This window comes from Acanthopagrus latus, chromosome 5, assembly GCF_904848185.1.
Source record: "Acanthopagrus latus isolate v.2019 chromosome 5, fAcaLat1.1, whole genome shotgun sequence".
Taxonomy (NCBI): domain Eukaryota; kingdom Metazoa; phylum Chordata; class Actinopteri; order Spariformes; family Sparidae; genus Acanthopagrus; species Acanthopagrus latus.
This window is the reverse complement of record NC_051043.1, coordinates 27,941,870-27,965,179: the sequence shown is the minus strand read 5'-3', so window position 1 is coordinate 27,965,179 and position 23,310 is coordinate 27,941,870. Positions and strand designations below refer to the sequence as shown.

Genomic DNA, 23,310 nt, shown 5'->3' with positions numbered 1-23,310 from the left:
GGGTGACAGTGCAGGCTGCTGTGAAATCACTCCAGCGCCATTGATCTCAAGGAGAGGAGGAGGAGAGCCTGGCGACAGTGAGCAACATGGGAAAAATCCTCAGTGTGCCCTCCTCAACCTTAACCAGTAATAAAATGAAGGCCTTGGTTACTATCAGATCAGCCCCCTGCTGTACTTCTCCAGCCGCTGTATCGCAGTCTAGCCGGCGCTTTGATTTGTTTTGGAGGCCCGTACATGCTGTTTGATTTGCCATTGTGCCTCGCCATGTTTCACATTATCAGCTGAACTCTTTATTGCCACTGTTTTCCATGCCAGAAGCAAGGCAGTGTTTTTTTTTTTTGTTTTTTTTATCTCATGCAGGCCTCTGATTAATCTCTCCCTCTATGCTGGTGTACTTTAATCTTGAATGGGAGATATCTGATTCTCCTCGGCTATTGAGGAAGATCAAACTTTAATGGAACAAGGAACCGCACATCATCCTAATCTCCATCTCCCCGCATTTTGGCTGACTGCTCTCCCTCGGGGGGGTTGTCGCTTTCTGCAGAAGCAGGAAATACATCAGACTGATAAGGTGTTTTCTCTTCATGCTTTGGTAATTTATTCCCTGTTGACAATGGCCACCGCTTTACATCTCGGCTGTTTGATTACCTGGTCGAAAAGGAGCGGCCGGTAAAAAGCAGGGAGAACTGATTGACACGTACAAATAGCTGTTCTGTATGACCAGAATGTGGGAAACTTTTTTTTTTTTTTTCCCCCAGCAGCTTTAATTGGGGTTTCTTCACAGTTCAATCATTCCACAGGAAAAACATGCTTCTCCTGTCTCTAGTTATTGACATGTGAGAGATGTGACCTGCGTCATCTGTCTATAACAGCCTGAGGAGGGATACGTCAGCCGTATGGATGCATGAGGGTTCAATGCGTTTGATTACGCTACAGTCAATCCAGGAATTAGCTATTGACCGATATTGCCTCCATTCAGTTCCTCCGTATCAGTGAGTAACAGTGCACATTATGCTGACCGGCATCCGGACCGTTTCCGGCTCGACGCGTATTGTTGCAAATGGATAACACTTTACGGGGCGTCCCACCTCCAGCAGACGGCTCGTGTCTGTGACAAAAAGAGGCTATTACCCAATTCTGAGGCGGTTGCTGTAAGGTAATGAAATTTCCACTGACTGTAGAAAACAATGCTGTCTGGTCCGCATTGTAATTGCCGAAACCCACCTCGCCATTTTCCCGCCGAGTTCAGCGTGAATGCAACACGATTTAATAAAACTCTGGAGATTTTTATCATTTATTGCCAGGCGTTGGCAGCCGCATCGGGGAGGAGGGGGGAAGAGCAAGCCGAGGCCTCGCAACAGATAAAACTCATTCAATTTACTCGTTGAATTTTAACCAAGCCGCAGACCATTTACAGGAGAGCTGCGCATGTGACCCGCAGGGAGACGTTTATGTGTTTGCGTAAGGCCGATGCAGGTCGGCTATATTGCTAATATAAAGCCACCGTTTCCTTAATCTAAAAGGAGGAGTGGGCTGGAATTTCCGTCATTTTCTCCACTGTTATTATTTTGTCAAGGAAGGGCTGAAAATCTGCGGGATATTAGGCCCTCAGGCCAAAGAGCTCCTGTGTGCCTGCCTCCACACACATACAAAAACATAGGAATTGACGTGAGGACATGTATGGACACACACACACACTCTCAGACTCACACACACAGACACACACACACACACTCCTAGCCCTGTTTTATTACCTCCTGCCTGCTGCTGGAATTGCTTTCCTCCCTCGAGTGAGCCAGGCAAAGCCGGCTTTATTGTGTTAACCTATTTGTGTGTCAAGAGCGATTGCAGCGTTCTTTATCTCTGTTTGTATTCGGACGGGGAGACGGCAGAGAGAGAGAGAGAGAGAGAGAGTGGTGGAGGATAAGGATGGAGGAGGTGGAGGTGGAGGGGGGGGTTTGCACAGGAGCCAGGCAAGCCATCGGAGTTAGACGGATGGCCGGTCACCTCGCTCCACTCTGGAGGATAATGACTGGTTGCTTAGCAATAACCCACCCCCCACCCACTTCCAGACTTGCATCCAGAGTAATCACTTTTTTCCTCTAAAAGATTTCGTATGTAATTATAAGCACGGAGCCGGGGCCTTTGAAATCTGCCTAATGGGTCTTTTCATTTATTTAGCGGAGTGGGTTGAGGGTGCGAGCAGCAATTGGAGATATTGGTCTTTTTGTGTGTGTGTGTGTGATTACAGTACTGCAGGTTGCAGAGTCGTAGCTCTGTGTGTGTGTGTGTGTGTGTGTGTGTGTGTGTGTGTGTGTGTGTGTGTGTGTCAGCATGTGTTCGTGTCTGCTGCTCCGTGCTCGAGCAGTTGGTGGAGTTTGACCGGGATTACGACGGGGTCAGACCGTATATTTCCTGTTAGATAGCTGCCGCTGCGCGACCTTCGACCTGCGTTTAATGCTGCAGATGCAACGTTTGCATTCAGACAGATGCAGCGGCACAAGCGCACACATCCACATATTCACATTTTTTGATGGGCGACCGGAGGCTACGAGTGCTTCTTCTTCGTGCGGGCTCTTAGTTTTATTAACATTTTTATTGAGTTGAACAAATTGCTGACCTTTTGTGGCATAATGAATAGCCCGGCCTGCTTAGGAAAAATTAGAGTTTTGGCAGATGTGACTGGCGTCAATCCAAGCTGTTTAACACATGATTTGCAGTGTGTTTATTCAGCAGGTGACAGCGTTTAATACTGCTGAGTGTTTTCCAACATTTCAATTCTCTTTTTTTCAGATCTTACCCCGCAGTCAGGACGTTAATCTATACGCTGTCTTTTTTTCCCCCTGCACTGTTTTTCTGTCAGGTCTCTATAAATTTAGGTAACTGTGTTTTTAAGTGGCAGGATAAAGGTAAAATATCTGAACACGACCCCAATTTAAACCGCCTTTCATCACCAGCAGACACTAATGTTGGCACGAAGACCAGAGTGGTTTTAATGCTCAGCCAATTATCCTCTCTGCTTTTTGAAAATAGATTTTTTTTTTCCTTCCCCACTTTTTATGAAGTAGTAAAAAAAAAAAAAAGATTTAAAATTCCCTCTGAAGTTCATATTAAACTTTTACTTGTTTGTGATGATAAAAAAAAAAAAAAAAGTGGCTCAAACAGACCTCGTGGATCCAATGAAATGTTTCGACTCGTGCCAGTTGGAGTTTCATTCGACTGTTCGTTTATGGAAAGACAAATTACAATTCACAAAAAAAAAAAAAAATAAAATCTTTGTTTTTTTGTTATTGGAGCCTCTTCAAATAATGTCAGCCATGTCTGATAGTTACCCATCTGTGCTCTCTCTCCATATCCTGCTCAGTGCCGTCTTTCCTTATCCAGGCTCATGCACCAGTGCTAAAACTGACAGCTATGCACGTCCTGGGAACTTACAGATAAACTAAACATACAGCTCGATCCCCCCCCTCCACCTCCTCCTCCTCCATCTCCATGGCATGCTTCTGTGGCTGCGTCTATAGGAACAGCTGTCCAGCTGTCACCGCAGCCCGCCGTTCTCCAAGGCAACATCTGCAGAGACTGAGCGCACAGGGGCAGCCTGCCGCTCTCTGCTCGTCCCCGAAGACCACGGAAGTGTGTCAGGCCTTTTGGCTGCACATTACCGCTGACCGCATCAACCGTATCACTGGGTTTTGATTGAACGTTATCTGCTCCTGTGCCACTTAAATAGGCTCCACGAGGCGTCACACTGTTATATGTGTATATATATATTTATTTATTTGTTTGTTACCAAGCTACAGCGATCTGTCTGGAGCAGAAAACAAAACATGTGGCTGTACACACCCCCCCCCCCCCCCGAAAAAAGAGAAAGAACACACACCACATTATCGCATCCATTAATAGTCATCTGCCTCTGCATGGATATGTGTGTGTGTGTGTGTGTGTGTAAACAAAATCCCAGCGAGCAAGGTGCAATGGCCTGGAACTGACGAGAACCCACTGGGAGAGTCTCTCCTTGATGTAGCCTCCCTCCCCTCGCTCCCCATCGCTCCCCATCGCTCCCCCTCCCCACCATCTTCTCCTCCTGGCAGCGGAGTGACGGTGAGGTGGGCGGCGGGGGGGCACAGAGCCATGTGAGTGGGGAGCTGAACAGAGCCGCGGTCCCCTCTGTCAGCCACAAACTAGGATCAGGGAGATCGCATGGGACTCTCTCCTAGGATGAGCAAAGGGAGGAAGGGAGAAAGCAGCTGTTCACTGTTTTTCTCTTACTTCTTCTTCACCAGCTCACTTGTGTGTGTTTTTATTTATTTATTTATTTATTTATTTATTTATTTTTGCCCTCTCTGTCGTCTTCTCTGAGGCTGTCATTAGATTCTGTCATCGTTTTCTTGTCTTTTAAAAGAGGAAATGCTCTGAGTGCTTGTTGTAGATGTGGATGAGATGAAATTTGCTCTGGACGAGTATCCTCATCACTGCTGCGCCTCGACTTGTTGTTCTAAGGGAACTTTTAGAGGACTTGATTTCTTCATCAGTCCTCTTGGTAACCGAGGGCCTCTCAGGCATACTGAGCCTCTCCCAGCAGACAGCTGCAGACTCAAACAGGCTCTGGGCGAAGTTTGATGGATCCTGTTTACTGGAGCTGAGAGAATGCCTGGGTATCTCAAATTAAGTGTCACTTAAAGCTTGTCTTTTAGTCAGCTTTCCATTTTGTTCCCCCATCTCTAGTGACAGCACTGTGCTGCCAATTGTAACAGGGATTGAGAGGAAGACATTTGGTGATTACACATTCTGTCATGATTGAGGGGTGAAGCCAGCAACTCGAGGCAAAACCAAATTCCATATGGCTGCAGTGAAATCTCTCCACCCATACTGAGTTACACTCAAACAGCCCCTGTCCTGATGACAGTGAAATCGCCTGCTCATGACTTATCGTTTTATCATTCAAATTCGCCCCCATTGATGCTCGCTGCCGTGATTGACAGCCGGGCTTGAAAGCCACAGCTATCTCAATTGAGCTGCGGCAGCCAGTTGGTAACCGTGACAATGGTCTCTCCTCTTTGCCTTGTTTTCACACTTTTTTTTTTCTGCTGTCACAGAAACCTCACTGATTGCCGCTCTGCCAAGACAGCATCCTATTAATCTTTTAAATAAGGGCCGCGGCCCAGCAGTATTGTTTGCAGAAAACCGAGCGGACCTTGTGAGACCACACTGAAAGGGAAAAAAAAAGGGGGGGCAACTGGGGCTGAATCTGTCTCATTGTGGCAGGAAAGCCGAGCCTCCCTAAAACCAACAATATTAGAAATCTAATAGCGGCTGTGGAGATAGATGGTGCCGAGGTCTGAGTGGAGCCGGCGCTCTCTGGCCCCGCATGATAACTCTACGGGCTCTGTTCGCTCTCAGCGCCGCTCTCCAGGTGCATTCTGCGCTTTCATCTGCATCGCGGCACTCTGAATAAAAGCCTCCGTGTTTATGGCCATTTTCTTTTTCTGTGCACTTATTGATCCCTTTCAACATGGTTGGAATAGGCTTATTATGTATTCTCTATTTTTTTTTTTTTTTTCAACTCCGTCCTCTGAACACGTAAGAGCTGCGTGTACTGAGAAGACAAATGACAGATGTATAGATGTATTGTGTTGTGACCTAGCCAAGGAGGAATAGCAGCTCGACCTTTTGCTCCGCTGTACTTAAGTTGGAATTTGTTTGAGGGAATGAAATGAGGGTGTCCTTGCACAAATGTATGCGTCTCACAACTCAGAAAGAAAAACTCCACCTCGCCTTTCCTCTCAAAAGGCTTTCTGCGCTCTGATTTCATGGACTCGGCTTTTGTGTTTAATTAGGTGTGATTTGTGACCGTTTCCCAAGTGGTAGGAAGTCTTTTTTTGAGTCTCTGTTCTTCCTTGTCAAGTGGTTGTTAATGGAGAATTGCTGCAATGCTCCTGACACCCTCTGCTTGGTAATGAGTGGCTTCCTATTCAGAACGGCCCCATAAACCGAACCTTTTTAAGTGTGCGGAACATGTGGCAGGCAGTATTTGGCGTCTCTGTAGGTGCGGATGTTTATACCTTATAAAGATCCTGAAGTTATGGGATCATTACGTACCGTCCTCGTGTCTTTGTCTCGTCTCTGGCCATGGAAAGAAAACCCAGTGATGCAGGGCCAACCCGGATGACTAATTGACTCCCAGGTCAGAGCCACATGATAGCAAGACTGCCGGTCAATGGAAATTGATATACTTTCCCCTACAGGGTGCTATGACTGCTTTGTGATCAGCTGTATGATCACGCAACCGTGCACACACACACGCATGAGCGTTTGGGTCTTTCACTTTGAAAACCCGGCGAATCAATCTATTAATAATGACTTCAGAACAATATAACACCGCTATTTATACGGGCTTTAGTCAGGCACCTGCGTTACCTGTGATCTCACATCGTGCCACATGCTGTTTTTAAAAAAAGAAGCCATCAGTGAAGTAAAGCATTTGCTCTTTAATTGTGCGCTTTAATAAGTAGACTGAACTGTGGCCTGTGGTTGTGTAATATTTAACATCACTTTCAAGTGTATCCACTTCAGTGTTTTATGAAAAAATGTCCTCAGGGCACTGCAACTGTTCTGCAGTGCTAAAGGTTTCCTCTGCTCTCTGTATAGCCTCGCTGAAGTGCTTTCCATCCAACAATGAACTTCTCTGTGCTTTAAGTGCAGCTTTTGGTGCACAGAGATGAGAAGAGCCTCCGTAACAGTTGGTCCTTGAAATGTTCGTTAAACCGCGAGTCTGTGCTTCCTCTCGACACGCGAAATGTGTGCACGCAGGGATGACTTTTTGTTCTTGTTTGCAGGTTAAACACAAACACTGCTGTCCCAGATTCTCACACACACACACACACACACACACACACACACACACACACACACACACACCCTTCCACCTGAGTCTCATCCTGAAGCCCGGGCGCCTCACAGGCAGCCACGAGCCTCCACCCCTCCGCCCCGCCGTCCAGAAAGAGATTCTCTCAGTTCCTCCGGTTTCAAAGCGCTGGCATAGCTCGACTGTGTCAAAGCACGCCCCTCCTCCCTGACCCCACCTCCTGGAGACGGCACTCTTGACCTGCTGCCCCATTGTTTCCAGCGGGGATGGATGAGGAGCCGCCTCTGCCGGCGCGATCCTTCACTCAATAGCCGCTCCATCTGTTGACTGCGTGACTCTGGGTTACAAGCAGGGATTTTGCTCCGTCTGTGCGGGGTGTGAAAGGAGCTATCTCAGGGGGCTTCCTGAATAGGGTTTTAAAACCGCAGTAGCCGGGTGTTGTGATGCCCCTCACACACCCCACCCCTCCGCCCCGTCATCGGCCCAGCACAGCCGGCTGGGTGTGTGCAGGATGAGAGGCCTTCATTGTCCCCGTTCACAGGCCCCTAGGCAACAGGGTCACCTTGTCCCCAAACAAATGCTGCCCTCAGTGGGATTGTTGGCACTGCATGTCTGTGTTTCTGTGTGTGTGTGTGTGTGTGTGTGTGTGGAGGGGGAGTGGGTATTTGAGTATAAGAATGCATCATCAGGAAGAGGGCAGAGGCCTTGGCTGCGAGGACATTTATCTAACATCTCTGCCTTTCACATCAAGGCCCATTCAGTGCAGCCCGTCTGCGTCAGGCTTTCAAAGAACATCACCGATAGAGAAACACTCTGGGCTGCTTTACAGGTCAAACTGCTCTCACCGAGCATTTAGACCAACAAAGCTGCTGATGTCATGTGCTGTTCCTCTCGTATATTCAGCTTGGGAAGGGGAAAAAAAACAAAAAAACCAAAACATCATGTGCTCGCCTGTTCTGTGGTGTATTTCTCTTTTAACTGAGAGTCTTTAGGAACACACAAAAAAAAAGAAAACAGAAATAAATCTGTGGTGGCTTTGACTGCTGGTTCACCTTCGGTAATTAATGTTGAAATTGCAGTCTGGCAGTCGTTTGTGCCGAGGTCCTCTCTCTGTCTGCGTGGGCATTGTTATTTGGAAATTTCTCTTAAGTGAAATAAGCAGGATCCTGCCCTCCCGGATCCTTTTCCTCTCCCCCATCTACTCAGAGCGAATGTGTTCGGGCTTCTACTGCAATACAGATCCAAATAGTTGTACGTATTTATTATGTCTAAGCTTTTATATATGTTTTTTTTTCTCTCTCATGGCTTAATTTGCCTTTGACAGAGTTATGAAGTCAACTGCTGTTCCTCTTTTATTTCTATCTGATGGGGTGGTCCTCCTGGTTTGTCTCTTCTTGCCTGGAGCTTAAAGTCCTAAAGAGGAACACTCAGGCGCCCTCGTCTGCCTTGTTTCCTGCTCTGTTCCTTTATCACACAGCCACAGCTTCACCACTGGGAACTGAACCCCTCAGCTGTCACAGGATGTCCCCAGCACACCTTTACCTCAGTTAAGATGATTAAAGAAGCAGGATCCGCTCTCTCTCCTCGTGTCTGCTTTTTTTGCGCGAGTGTTTCACCTCCGCTTCTCTGCTCGGGGCTGAAGAAAGACAAAGTGAGCAACAGTATCAGACGGAGAAGCAGGCGGCTGGTTCGAGCGAGGAGCCCCCCCTCACCAGCCGAGCCGGAGCTGCAGGAGGAGGGGGCTGTTGAGTGGAATGAGTGGAGGTAGAAAACTGCAGTGACAGCAGAATGAATAAATTGAAAAACTCTCTCATTGTAAATTGTCTATCGCTCGTGACAAACGATCTGATAGCCGAGCGGCCCGGGTTTCCGACGCATCCGTCCCAATAGAGCTGTGAATAACTGGTCTATCTCCACACTGCTTAGCACTGGCCCCGCACTTAATAATTCATACAGTGTGAAATATTTTCCCCGGTACAGATATGCCAAAGAGCTGCCGCCAGCAGGCGGGGGCGGTGAGGGGGGTGTCCCTGCGGTGCTAATTTGGGGGATGGTGACGTGCATAGATTTCTAAGGGGGATCTAGTTTAGACGAGATGCCTCAGACACATTTGCCCTCCTGTATTCTCTGTCTGTTATTGGAAGGAGCTGAGCTGGAAATGCAGAGCGAGAGTGAAAAAGAGTGCAGTTGACATTTACTCATGGCCCGATCGGCCCGGAACGGAGAACAGAGGAGGGAAATACGTTTCCACTGAAGCTGACCGGAAAGAGTTATCAGTGACTGCGGAGACTAAGCGAGGCTGTAAACCTGCTAAGTAGTTTTTGCTGTTTGCCCCGGTGAGTGTCCCGGTCGCAGTTGACATCAGTGGCAGCAGGTGTCTGTGGACACCTGGTTTATGTCTCCTGTTTCCATCAGGTGACTCCTCCTGCCTCAGGCTGCTGCAAGAGCTCAGCAGCCAAAAGCAGCTCTCATGGTCCCTGACCTTATTGTCCCCTTCATTCACAGTGCTGAACTCACACCGCCTTATTCTCCACGGCAATGAACCCCACAGCTATAATGGCCGTGCTTGTATGAGCGTGCACAGGCGTGTGCAGGTGTGTGCTCGCCTGCGATAGCGGCGTGCCATGTGTGTCGCTTTTTTTTGTGCGCGGCGGTGCTGTGTGGTTTTGTCTGGCTCGTTCCGCCGCGCAGTCCTGTACAAACTGGGTTTTTATGGTTCGCATTCAGGCCCTGATACCAATTATGCAAACTATTAAAAATTTAAGGAGGACAGTCTTTTATAATTTAATCCTAAAGTAATAGATTCTATTAAAAATGCATGAGAGGAGCTTTATAGATGGAGCTGGAATTAGTGTCTATCAAAGAGTCCAGTCAAGGATGCAGAGGGAATGGGCGGCAGGAGTGGTGGTATTGCCTTCATTATTCAAATAGGATATGATTACCATGGAGCAGGAGTCCCTCAGAGCTGAGGCAGAGCTCCTGGACACTGGGATCACAAACAGGGGGAGTCTCTCCGGGCTCCTCGGAGGAAACCCTCCTTTCTGCTGAAATGAAACCGACTTTAGATTTCCTGTTTTAAACTTTCACAAATGGGATTCGAAGCCGCGTGTGATTTGTTGCGGTTTGAAGCGTTCTGTCGTTGGAAAAAAAAAAAAAAAAAAGAACGAAAGAACGAAAATTTGCTCTTTGTCTTTCTCGGGTGTCTCCTCCCTGGCGTTTCACTCGAGATTGTTTAGTCTTGTCCTCGCTGAAAGCATGTAGAAGGTGTTCAAGCATGAAAACAGGAAGCCTGCAGTGTTGTAACTTAATGGCTCGTGCAGCAAGAGAGCGGCAGACCTTTTACTGGCCTCTGTAATCCTTTGGTTTACCCCACAGAGTTTCCTGGACAGGTGGAGAGCAGAGCGAAGACCCTGCACCGTAAATGTGCTGTGTTTTAACAAAGCAGCCATATTTGTTCCGTTGTACTTTCAAACCTTTCAGTCATTTCGCACTTTGCTTTATCCTGCTCTGGCAGGGGAGCGAGCTAAACTGTTTTTATGCACCGCAGGTTTTATGGAGTACAGATAGCGCTTGAATTTCACTCTGTTGTCATTGTGACTTGCTTCAGTAATTACAGGTAGAGAACTGCAGCGATTCAGACACCGAAACCTTTTGAAAAGGCTCCGTGCTTATTAATGGGGCCGCGAGAAGTGGATTGAAAAAGCCAATATAAAAAATTGGAACCCTCACGAAGCTTATATGGATTGAAGTTCTGCCTCCGAGGTAAATTCCTTGCCTTTTTGATGTAATGGCTGCCTGTTTATGGAATAAATCCAATGGGCTTAATCGATCATCTCCGTGGAAAGGTCAAGAGGAGAGGCTCTGGTGTTTGAAGTGCTTATCCCGTGGAGGAGAGCCAGAAATGTGACACCTCCTTATGAGTGGGCGGCGGCGCGGCAGATTAGTGACGGACAGGGTGGCCCAGGGGGATGATTTAGGGAGATTCAGCTCTAAATACTCTGTGTATATCAGCAGAGAGGGAGAGCGAGCGAGCGAGAGGAGAGAAGAGAGAGAAAATTATAAGCTGCCTCTCTCTCTCTCTCTCTCTCCCATCCCCATTTTCACCAGAAAAGCATATTAGTAGATTAAAAAAGAAAAATGTCTAAAAAAGCTGAGAGAAAGAAAATAAAGGGGAGGTCACAGCTGGTGGTGGAAGGTGAACAAAAGTTTATTGGTTTTAACCTCCTGTACGCGTACTCTCTGTTTAATGTTGCCTGAAGTTACCGGGCCGGTTTCATCCCCTCTGCAGTCTAATCTAATCTGGAGTGGGTGGCTGTGGGCAGCATCTGTGCTCGGAGTTGAAATAGGGCTTTCTCTCAGCCTAATCCTCTATCCAGGGATCACTCAGTAGGGTGAAGACAATTACCAGCCTGCTTTCTCATGCTAATGGAATCTCTAACTAGATCTTACAGAAAAGAGGAAAAAATAGACGGAGGAAGAGGAGAAGCAGGGACAATGGCGCAGGAAAGATGACCCAACTCAAATGGGTTTTTAGATTACCGTTTAATTATTGATAGAGACCCAGTTGTAAGGCCTAAGGTCAGGATTTGGAAAGCATTTTCTGAGAAAGGAGATAGATTATCGAGTTATTTTGGTGTGTGCGTGCGTGTGTGTGTGTGTGTGTGTGTGTGTGTGTCGGAGGTGTCAAGAAGTTGCTGACAGGACTGATGTCACCACCGTATCAGCAGCTGTGTGCTGTGAGCTAGTCTGCCTTTCACCTTTTTATCACCTGCCTCCAGCAAGGTGTCTGGAGTGGTTTTAAATTGCATTAATATGCAGGAATTTATAGATTGCCTCCCTTGGCATTTCTGCAGGGAGGGGAAGAGAGTATTACAGTCTCCATCTGCACTAATTACTGGGTCTTGGCAGTGTTACCTGTCTCTTGTGAAGGACAAACCAAGGCACAGAGCAGAAAGAGCTCAACTGCTGGGGAGTCTTCAGGAAAGAGGGATGTCTCCGGGGCGTTTTTACTCTCATATGTTTGATGTGTTGGGAGCCTTGACTACCATTAAAAAAAAAATAAAAAAATAAAAAAATCTCTGCCTGCAACATCAATAAACTAAACGACTTGGTCCAACTTTGCTTCCTCTGGAGCTCAGAGAGAGAAAAGGCGAACAGCTCTGCACCTGATTTCAGCGGCAGTCGAACGCTCGCTGGTTAAATGTATCAGTGCTCATCTTCTGCTAATCCCGGGTGGAAACTTATATTGACTGTCTCTCAGTGTGGCAGAAGATTTAAAGTCGTGGCGGCTCGAGAGTAAATCTTAACAGGTGCACACCAACCTGGCTCTCCTTGAAGTGCAGTTCTGAGACCTGAAACGGCGAGCAAGACTTTGGTCTAGCGAATAAATCACAGGAGCAACGAGATGTATCAAAAATCCTTGAGCGGGAGGAGATAATCAGTCTGCACGTACATGCCGTTATCTCCTCGATGACCTCGCTTCTCGATTCTCTCCTCGGCTGGTCAGCCTCGCTGATAACAGGAGCCCTTATCGGGTCGCTTTTGTCATGGAAAGCATCTACCATTTTAAATCATTACAACCTGCGCACTTTTTCACTTTCCCCAATCATTGAGCAGTGACACCAAGACCTTGCCGGTGAAAACAAGAGATCGATGCTTTAACTCTTTGCGCTTCAGGTGGCTTCGCTTGCCTGCCGAGGCTTCCAGGTTCCTGCATCAAATCTGCATGCGGTAATTCCGCAGCTCTGCCGCAGGTTTCTCAGGTTTCTGTGTTTGTCTGTCAGCCTGTCAGAAAAGACTTCTTGGATTGCTGCTGCACGAACATCTTGCTGGTGTTTGTGCCATCTGTGCCTTTAGCCAGCAGGTGATTACCAACTGCAGCCTCACCTCCCACTCTGTCCAATTGGATTCTCCCTGCTGGCACGGTCAGGGCCAGATTTCAGAGGGAGCTGGATGACAACAGCTGGATGGCACACACATTATGGAGTATAAAGGGAAAAGGCTGCTGAGTCTCAGCGACGGAAACTACAGCGAGGAGGAAATATGTGGAGAAAATTGCCTGCTTCCTCTCCCAGCTAGCTTAGCTGTGAGCACTTGTGTCATCCTCTCTTTTATAGTCCGTAATATCCAGCTGAGCAAAAGTGGCTTTGTCACACTTCAGATATATCAAACGAGATCAATGTCAACATTTTAACGGTGCACCGTTTGATTGCCTCGTGGGCTTCACAACACACTAATGTTATGCATGGCTGACTATCGGATCTGCGAGACCCTCCGGTGAAAGACGGCGGAGTTGTCCTTTAGACCGCGGGGATTGGGGTCACCTCAGGCCCTGCACAGAGCGATGTTTGGAGTCGGGCTTTCGGCGAGCGAGAGAGAAGAAATCACATTGTTTGAATTTAATTATATTCCATTGATTTATTGAACACCCATTAATAAGCATACATTTGGAGGCAGGGCCATTTTGCGCGAAGGTTTTCTCCCCCTCCTCTCTCTCCGTCTCACTCGTCTCTCTCGCCTGCTCACTCCATTTCATCATAAATTGACATAAGCCTTTCTTTGAAGTTCAGGAGCCAAGCTGAGGAATGACAGCACAACAAACAATGAACAAAACACAAAAAGACAATGAACACTGTTTGAATATTCAAGTGAGGATGGGAAGAGAGGAGGAAAAAAAAAAGCAACCCCTTGTTTTATTGTTGTTGTGTTAAGCCGTGAATGGACCTGTCTGGGACAATAAAGGATTGTGTCACATTGGGATAAGAAATTTTGCAATATCAACAATGCTTTACAAAATGTGTGTAATAAGGTTTTACTGAGGAAATATAAATCCCAGCGTGGAAAAAAACCAAGAAAGCACAGCTCATCTCTCACATTCGAGAGGCTGAAGTTAGAGAGGAAGGTTTGTGATTTATGTTTGAAAGTCCCGACTGGTGCGACTGCAGCAATAATCATGAAATTAGTCTGTTTTTAGAGTGATATTTAATTTTTAATGCAGTCAGACCTGTATTCAATTAACCGCGGTCCTCTGATGCGTCTGTGATCAACACTTTTTTTTTTTTTTTTTTTAGCAGAAACGGCACAGCTACCCCTCCACATCTGCTCAGTATGTCACAACACGCACAGGGTTTCTGTGTGAAAGTGGTATTAGATGACAACTGATGCCACCGCCTTACAAAACAATACAAGAAAGGCTGAGGCAATAAGAGGAGAAGAGGATGTGTTTCCCCTGTGGTTTGTCTGACAATCTTAAGCCACGCTCTCATTGCTCAAACTCCCTCGCTGGCACCGGCAGGAGCGCCGAGGCTCCGGCGTGTTGTAAAGAGCACCTTGGTTTCGCTGCACTGGAAACCAAACAGATTTTTTTTTTTTTTTTTTTTTTTTGCTGGTGGGGGGAATCTCCCAGCGTGGGACTGCAGGCATGTGTCGGGTTTGAGGATGGTAATTAGAGCACAGGATACACAACTTTTTAAATTCATTTAAAAAGGAAAAATCTGCAAGGCTGCAAGTCAGTTATGACTATGTAGGTTTTGTTTGTTGTGGTTGTGTTTTACATCTCATTGCTTTTTTTTTTTTTTTTGCTCGGTTTCAATTTTCATGCACTGAAGCAAATCTGTGCTGCAAGTGACAAATTACTTTAGTGCATTTAGTGTCTTGTCACAGTGCTATTTTTATTTAACTGTGCTGTGTTGTTGAGGTTTAAGCTTAATGACGGTAAAGTTGGCTTCGATTAAACATGTTTTTTTTCTCTTCATGCTCATTTGAGCCTCTTTCATCGTGAATACGTCTCTGCCCTCATCGACTCCTCAGAAATCTTCTGTGCCGGTTTCTTCAGTCTGGCTCCTCCTTGCCTTCCAGACATTTTCCATCTCCAAGTGTGTAGTGTGACACGTAAACAACAGTTAGCAGCTACCGGATCTGAGGCAACAACAACAGCTTGTTAGGGTGAAGATATCCTTTATTTTGGACTTCACCTGCTTTATGCAGCTGCCGGATTTGAAGCAGGACCAATTTTTAAGGGTGATAAATCCTTTTGTTAGGCTGCTGTCTATAAACTGTTGACAAGTTTCTTTAAAGCATTTATATCTTATTTATCATGCTGTTGTTAACACCATATAAGGCCATATAAGCTATTAACTAATGCTTATTAGAAGGACCTCAGTGTAAAGTGTCTTCCGTTTGAATTAGCTTAAGAAAGAGCAGCAACAGATCGTGTCAAAAACTGATTTTGCGACATGTTAAGCTTCCGTTTTCTTGCTCTGTCACATGAGTTATATTTGCTCAGGGCACTTGTTTGTAACCGATGTCAAGGTCAAGCTAATAAGGGCTTAGCCCACTGAACGCCCCTGTACGCTCCTTACCTATAGTGTAGGTGTAAAAAAAAAAAAAAAAAGAGCAGCATGCAGCGACTTACGTAACTGATCCTTTGGTAAACCCAACCGAAAGCTGCACACGTAATACTTGAGAGTATTACAGTCTCTGGTTGTTTCCGGGGGATTGCGGTGGAAGATGTATTCTTTTCCTCAGCAGCTTTTGGCAGCAGTGGTAGTCAAGGAACATATTGTTTCCAATATGTGGAGATATTATTTATTTCTAAATCACTCCAGGACAAAGTATGTTTGAATCCATGGCAACAGGAGTCCGACCCGGACGATCCACCAGAACCACCTGTAGACCAATCACGAGGTTTGTTCGCGTCGTGCATTTGCGATCTTTTCTCATGTTGTTTCACTGTGTAAACATCTAATTAGCTGATCAATATAATGCATGAACTAAACACAGCAGGAAGGGTTAGACAGGTCGGACAAACATTTTTCAAGGTGCAGTATGTAAGAAAGTAAACCACGGTTCTTACGTTACGTCAGAGTATGTAGACTACTGTGCTGAAGAGAGATCTACTGAAGCTACATGCTAACCAGCTAGCCCCCGGGCCTGAACACCTCCTTGCTCCCAGCAGTCCAAAGCTCCTGAGTCAGCGGTGTAATCACTAACACCTCTCAGCTCTTTAAAATCAAGGCTGAAGACCTTTCTGTTCGCCGGGGCCTCTCACTGAAGTCACTGAAGCAATTTCAAGGCTGTGAACTGCGCTGTGACTTCTGTTCCTCAGTCTTGTCTCTTTTAAAACCTCTTCTAGTTTAGCTTACTTTCCTATTTCTTATCTTTTGCCCCCTGTAAAGCACTTTGAGTTGCCTTGTGTCTGAATTGTGCTCGCTTGCCTCTCACTCCCCTGGTAGTCCGGATAGCTGCATGGCTAACTGTGCTAACAAGCTAACGGCAGCTAAATTCGCGCTGCTCTGGTGATATGCTGCCCCTGTTTGCTGGGCTGAATGATTAAAATAAACTATATACTATTACGTGTTACAGTCGGGATAGTAAATAACAACAGAAGTGCAAGTTTTCCCAGTTTCACATATCTCCAAACTGCAAATCAGCCAGCAGTGACTGTTGTTGATCATCATGAGGCTGCTGAACAGGTAGCGGCTGAAATATGAGTTAACATACTCAAATGTTCGTAGGACTCTTGGCGGTCTGCATCCCTACAAACACATCCAGCCATCCAGTGTGTGAATCTTAATCTACACTTCATTCATCTTCATTTCCTTTAGCGCTCTGCATTCTCTACATTTCAAAATGTGGTTGCCACATGGTCGTAATAGCTCGCTGCCTTCTGAGCCAGTTTATTTAGCATTAATGAAACTTAGCCCGGCACAAAGATGCAGCAGTTGGCTGTGAAGTCAATTAGTCCTCATTGCTATTACAGGGTTGACATTAGTCTAGGCAGGCGTGTTTTGATTAGAGATGACAGACGACTCTCTGCTATTGGATTGCCAGACATTCCTCACCCTTCATCCCATGGGTGAAGCTATTGAAGCTGACTGGAATATGGAAAGCTAACAGCTGAGTGTTTTTGCCAAGATGCCCTTCATCTGCAGAGAAACCTCTCATAAATACGACTGCTCGGCTGCATAAGTTCCAGTAACGGTGACGTGCTGCGTCGTATATATGAGCATCGGCTGCCAATATGTTATTCCAACACTGTATATCATGGCAATAATGCCTAAACTGTAGGCTTTTACACACAATGGCCTTTTGTTGTGCAGGTTATTTATTGCGCTGGTGTGAGGTTGTGCAGAGCTGGTGGGTGAGTGCATCCAGGGGCTTGTATTGTTAGGGAATCAGTGGCTCTTGTTTGTGGAGCTGGGAGGGTTTGTTAACAATGCCTTTTTTATGTCCCAGAGTGCGTGCCTGTCGGCAAACGTCCCCTCAGGATTTTTGTTTGTGTGTTGTTTTGTTGTTGGTGTTGTTTTGTGGACCGCGGTCGGCGAACATAACCCTCTCTTTGTGTGCCGTGTCCAAGCAGAGCAGTTTTATCTCAGGTCCATGTGAGAATTAGTGTGTGTCTGTGTTTTGAATATACAGTATGAGAGCAAATTATTTAGTGCGGGTGTGTGGAAAGTGCCGAGCTGAAGGGGGTTTACTGCCAGCCCCTGCTAATGGAGCCTTTCACTCTCCCTCCATTCATGTGACGGTATGGTGACGGAGAAGGGGGAGCCGGGGATTAAGGGGGTAGAAGCAGTGCCTTGTTAAAGAAAAAGAAAGGGTTTGAGTGTGTCGATTGGATTAACTTGTTTGGGCTTATTAAGAGGGGAGACACAGCAGCTTGTTAAAAGCACTGCATGGGGCGTCCCACAGTGAGACGGCAGGGTCACCATTCAATTAGGTTGAAGCTCCACCTCTGCTCATTGTGGCGGCTGTCTGCCAGGCTCCCAGACCACGGCTGGTCCTACAGCGGGGAGGGAGGGGGAGCTTCACCAGGGACACTTCAACTGGGGAAGACCTCTACAGAAGCTCGATGATTGGTTTATTATAAAAATCACTCAGGGATAATCTTAGCTCGGGCTTTTGCTTCATCTGCTGCGGGAATATTTTTTTTATGACCTATATTAGAAGTAGTAGCGTGTTTGGAAACTGGATTACAACATTTGTGATGTTTTTTTTTTTTTCCTCGACGTTTTTGACATTCATGAGAAAGAGTTGGTTTGATCCTTGATTTACAAGGAAAATCAGACAGCACAGCGACTGTCGTATCTTTAATACATCCAGCAAACAAACAACTGACATCTGTAACAGAAAATTAAGATACAACACCAACTGAAGACATAAAGATTTGACATCTGAACGCTCATTTCTACAGGTTAGCATTCCTCGATCTTTGTTTTTCCTCCTTTGTTACTGCCAAGGAGGTTGTGTTTTCACACTTGTCGGTTTGTTGGTTTGTTGGTTGAGCTTGTGCCAGAAGAGAACAACTGTATCGTTGATGCATTACTGTGCTTTTATTCTGCTAAAGGAGAAACTCATGGGGCTGTTTCTGGTCTGGTAATTGGTCTATACAGCGTTTTTTAATACGCAAAGGTTAGTCACAGGTCGTAACGAGAGATGGACTCCAGGTTTTTGGTATTCTAAGTTAGACCTGCTTCGTGCCCGTTTGTCTGACCAGCCTCCACAGCTTTCAGGCTACTTCCTGCATTAGCACTGAATGTTGGCACTGGTCTTACTGGTGAGGTGCCGAGATGTCTGATATAAAAACCGGATTCGTGGGATATCGAGCTGTTTACCATCCGACAAAAGCCGCACAAGCACATACAATCAAATAAATATAAAGGGAACGATGCCGTGAATCCTCCAGTTTTTCATACTCAGACAGAAGCATTGAGGTTTGATACGCAGCCTCGGTATCAGCTGAAACGTGTCGCTCAAAACACACACACACACACTGCGTTTATTCACCCATGACCACCCTGTTACACCCCGCACTTGGCTGGATGCTTATCTGGGCACACAGCTTTGGGCGCGGGGAGCCATCTCCTCTGATCTCCTCTGCAGTTTAAGAACCTTTTAACTTAGAAATAGCCCTCTGCCGATCCCACCGCCTCCTGATTCCGGCTTATTCCCTCATCTCATGGGACTGATCTTCCGCCCCCATTGCAAAACCCTGCAGCAGCGTTAGCAGGACGGGAAAGAGCCGATAGACATCCTGGCTTTTGAGATATCCCCGCACTGGTGTAATAGGAGACCTGTGAGTGGATTTGATGAGTGAGTGAAGTGAAGGTGGTTTTTCCGAGCGGCACTGAGGGTTGTTGTGGGGGGTGTGTGCTCACACACACATCCTGCTGCGCCTTCACAGGGGATATACCTGAGCATGACAGGCTGTTTTTAGGGCAGCTGGATAATGGGTCACAGGGTTTTGGTTTTAGAGATAATTTCCTGGCCCTGATAGACATCTGCTAAGTAGTACAATAACCTAATAGGAGGAGATGAGGCGAGAGGGGGACATGACAAACAAGCCAAAGACTTGCTCCTTCTGCTTCGCTCTTAAAGGCAATAATAGGAGAAAATTGGTTCTTGAAATTGAATTGAAAAAAAGTGGGTCTCTTTCAGCGAAGTATAATGCCTCTGAATACATTTGGTGAGCGGCAAATGGAGAAAAATGGAGGGTAGTTACACGATTGTCTTTCATTTCGGCGAGGGGGGAAAAACTGTGGAGGTATCCCCCTGTTAGGGTCGGCTTTTAGTCTCAATCTGCACCGTGCGTCCCTTTTTTCCCTCTCTCTCAACCACTATCTTTGAACAAATGGGCTGTGAGGATGGACTCGTTGTGAAATTAGTATACTCACGGAGAGGACACAGAGAAAGGATTATGTGAATAGCCAGTAATGAGCTCAAAGTGCCAGTGTGTTTGGACCGGGCTCGCCTGTGTGTGAGAGGAAATGGCACTGCGAGCGACCTTTTTTTTTTTTTTTTTTTTTTTTTTTGCTCGAGCACCTGGCGAGAAATAGAGTCGCCCCTCTCTTCCATCTGCAGTGTGTGTGTGTGTGTGTGTGTGTGTGTGAGTGCAGCGAATTAAGGAGGAATTCTGCATCTAAAGATTGAATTCGCTTACATTTATTATAGCGAAGCCTTCCTTTTTGTGAACACCATTTTCACACTGTCAGGTCGGTGCTGAAAGTGTTGTTTTGTGCTGCTTCTGACAGCGTTTTAAAAATACACAAGTGTGTTAAGTGTGTTATACAAGCCTGCAGGGTCCGAGGTCAAATTTAATGTCTTGTGAAAAATGTTTTATTTAAAAAAATAAAAGAAGAAGACGAAGCCTTTTTGTGAGTGAAAGACTGAATCCTTGGCGCGAGTAATGCATTTTTTCTGTAACACCTGCTTGTAATCTTTAAGTATTCACTTCAGGAAAGTCATTCAGCCTTAATTATAGGCAGTAAATTGTGTTGTGTTTGTCTGTCGGGCTTCCTTTCCCCAGTTTTTCTCAACCCGAAGCTACTTTAAGCAGGTTTTACTTTATCTGTGAAGAGAAAAACAAAACAAAAAAAAAGATGTATTTGCGACAAACTCTGACAGTAAACAGGGATCGACTGCTCAAAGCTGGAAGTTGTGCACAGAAGACTGAGAGAGTTTACAGAAAATTCACCTATTAATTAAAATCTAGCCAGCTCTTTAAATGTAGATTAAATTCAAGGTGGCAGCATCTACATTTCAAGTCTACACGTTTAGCGGATGAGTGTATTTTATTCTTTTTCTCGGAGGGTTCGTTGCTTCAGGTCTGAAAACCTAAATAATGATGCAGTCAAATGTAAATATATGATGTTATCTCACTATTAAATCCTGGTTTTCCACCTTGATCGTATATTTCAGGAGGATGATTCCATTATTAAAGGCTGCTGTGACTCACTGCTTCCATCAGCGGTTTAATATTTTCATGTTTTCGTCGCCGCTGATCTGCATTTTGTTTTTCTTTTATTCCCTTTAAGTGAGCAACAACAGGAGCTGCGGCTTTATGGACTCCCATTAATTCATCTGGTAATCATTATAATTGCTCTCTTTCATATTAAAATGATAATCTATACAACTCAGTAATGGACTGATGGCAGGTGGCTAAATGTTCATTTAGTGATTCACTGAGAAAATAAATAACAGAGGACAAGCCTGCGACAGGCGCATGAGGAATCATTTTTCAATAATCTGCCACGCATCATGGCAGGAGACGCCGGCGCTGACAGCATAGATGAAATATTTGCCGCTGTTCTTTGTTTTAATATGGGAGGAGACCGGCTCAGATGGAAACGATAGTGTTTCATGTCGATGCATTTTCTGGGCAGGAGGCTCGAACACATTCGGAGCTCAGAATTAAGGCCACGAGACTCCGAACAGTAAGAGCACGTTTTATCTTTCTGCAAAAAGAAAAAAAAAAAAACAAAGAGGTATCCGCTGAGTGAGCTACAGAGGAGTGAATCTCGATGCTTATCATATAAAAGCACTTTCTAGACCTAAATGGTTTTTCTTTTAGCTGTTCTCATCCGGCACATAATCCAAGTAGAAGACTTTGTAATCAGTCATCATTGTGCTGTGTGACACCGGTGTGTTGCTGATGAATGAGCCCCTCCATGCTACTCGATTGTTGAGGTTCTCACCGAGGGGAGCAGTGGGTTTTTCTTTCTTTCTTTCTTTCTTTTTATATATATATATATATATTTATTTATTTATATATTTGACTGTGTCCTGTGTTTCCACTGGGGCTGTGATGGGCTTTTTGAGAGGAAACTAGCAGCAACTGCCTCCCTGTTTCCTGACTGAAGGTGGCTGTGGGGAAAAGGGGGAGTGCAGAGCTGGAGATTTATAGCCTAGAGGGAGATTGATTAGTGCCGTCACTAGCCCTGATGTACGGTTGGCAGTCTCTCCCTCCCAACCCATCGCATTTGCTCACACACACACACACACACACACACACACACACACACACTTGTGCAGCTATACGGTTCAACACACAACTACGCATACATCCAGACACTGCTGAGTCCCCCAGGCCTCTCCTGACAGTCCCCCAGAGCTGTTGCATGTTAAGTTGTAGCAGACAGACTGCTGTTTTCTCAGCATTACCATTTTTTTTTTTTTTTTTTTTTGCTGTCCATAGATAACGCCATCAATCACCACATACACACTGCCCCCGGAAGGAATGTGCCTGAGTGTTGCTACTTTCTGTGTGAGCCTGTGTGTTTGTTTTGAGGACGGTCTCATAGACAGGAGATGCGGTTGAATGGCTGTGTGGATGTGCTGTTTGAAGCTGCGGAGTGACTGGCCTGGACTGTGCTCTGAACCCGTGTCAACCGTGCTGCCCCAGTGCAGGTGTGTGTTTATCATTCAGCACGCAGAGCGGAGCGGCAGGCAGCTGTAGGCATGCGTTCCCAATTAAATCCTGGGTGAGAAACTGAGCCCATCCAGCCCAGAGCCAGCTCCTGCCGGCTTACCGGACGCGGCCATGGAGCTTTGACCTCGAATCATGCCTGCCCGACTCGCTCAATGTCCTTTTTCTTTCTCTTTTTCTGCTCCAGGTTGGCCGCAGAACTCCCCCGGCTGTAGTAGTGTGCCCACCTCGCCATGCTGGCCTGTCTGCAGAGGAGGCAAAACCCTCCACCCCAGCACCCGGTGTGTGCCAGCAAGACCCTGGAGCCCCCGCAAGCCCTCGGACGGAAATGTGAGTTATCAGAGTGTCAGGGAGCGATGGAGGTCAAGAGTTCAGCTCGCCCCAAAGCTAAGGACTGACGGAGGCTTGTGTTTGTCATTCGTATTTAATTCATCAGTCACAGTGAATGATGGAAACAGGTAGTTAACCCTGACCGTGAATGAACGGAGGAAAATAGACTTTCCGGTTTGTGTTGTCTGTCGCCGCGTTCTCTCGCTACTCTGAGGAATTCTAAACAGTTTCGCTCGCTCTGCACTTAGACCTTGGATTGCCGTGTTGTTTGGCTACTCATTGTGAGGGGGGCTGTTTAGCTGTGCTGATTGTGCAGTCGTGGCAACGGGGCCGAACAGACAGTGTTTAACGTGCCTCGCTGGCCCTGGGTGACCCTGAGGGTCTGTAAACATTTACAGTGTCTGGCCCTGGCTGTGCCGGCCGCCTGTAAAGCATGACAGCTGCTCTGTTTGCTCTCGGAGCACCACCCTCTGTCCACTCACAAAATGGTGTAAAGGGACAGAGATGAGCCAGGGCTGAAAACTGTTACAGAGCTGGCAAAACTAGTTCCAGCCAGTTTGGGATTAGAGAGCGCTGCAGCAGTCGGGCATCTGGAAGGTGAATTCCTCCCTAATATTGTCGAGGCTTTTGGATAAGTCTTTCACAGCGCACAGAGTCTGTTTTCTGACGATGGGAAGAAACGGTCCTTCCTCCTTATTGAACACTGCGAGAGTCTTTAGTGGCCTTTGTTTACATGGCAGGCCTACAAGCTTCCTCAAGCCGATTAAAAGGAGGGGGATGGAGAGCAGGGGAGCACTAACCTACCAGTTTTTACCTCAGCTTAGAGGGGCTTAGCGGGAAATGCAGGTTCTGTGCTTTTCATCAGCGAGACATTGTATCAGGCCTGTAACCCGTCCAGTGAAAGGCTTTT

General features: G+C 46.3%; 1 protein-coding gene and 1 long non-coding RNA gene across 6 annotated transcripts in view; one reads left to right on the top strand and one right to left on the bottom strand.

Annotated features, from left to right (window-relative positions):
* Positions 1-23,310, top strand: part of fam222a (family with sequence similarity 222 member A) — a 48,512-nt gene that overhangs the window by 4,949 nt on the left and 20,253 nt on the right. For 2 of the 5 annotated variants that reach the window (XM_037099336.1, XM_037099333.1), the window contains exon 2: positions 22,258-22,400. The exons of 1 other annotated variant lie outside the window; for it this stretch is intronic. In XM_037099336.1, the coding sequence (XP_036955231.1) occupies positions 22,304-22,400 (97 nt within the window). In that variant the 5' untranslated portion in view covers positions 22,258-22,303. Of the gene's footprint in view, positions 1-15,467; positions 15,551-21,839; positions 22,052-22,257; positions 22,401-23,310 lie in introns of those variants that run through there. 2 more of the 5 variants (XM_037099335.1, XM_037099334.1) reach the window with 2 other exon arrangements.
* Positions 12,964-15,926, bottom strand: LOC119020170. The gene is made up of 3 exons (XR_005075239.1): positions 15,720-15,926; positions 15,279-15,532; positions 12,964-13,442 (listed from the first exon to the last, which is right to left on the bottom strand). It is a non-coding gene; the product is annotated as an uncharacterized LOC119020170 (long non-coding RNA).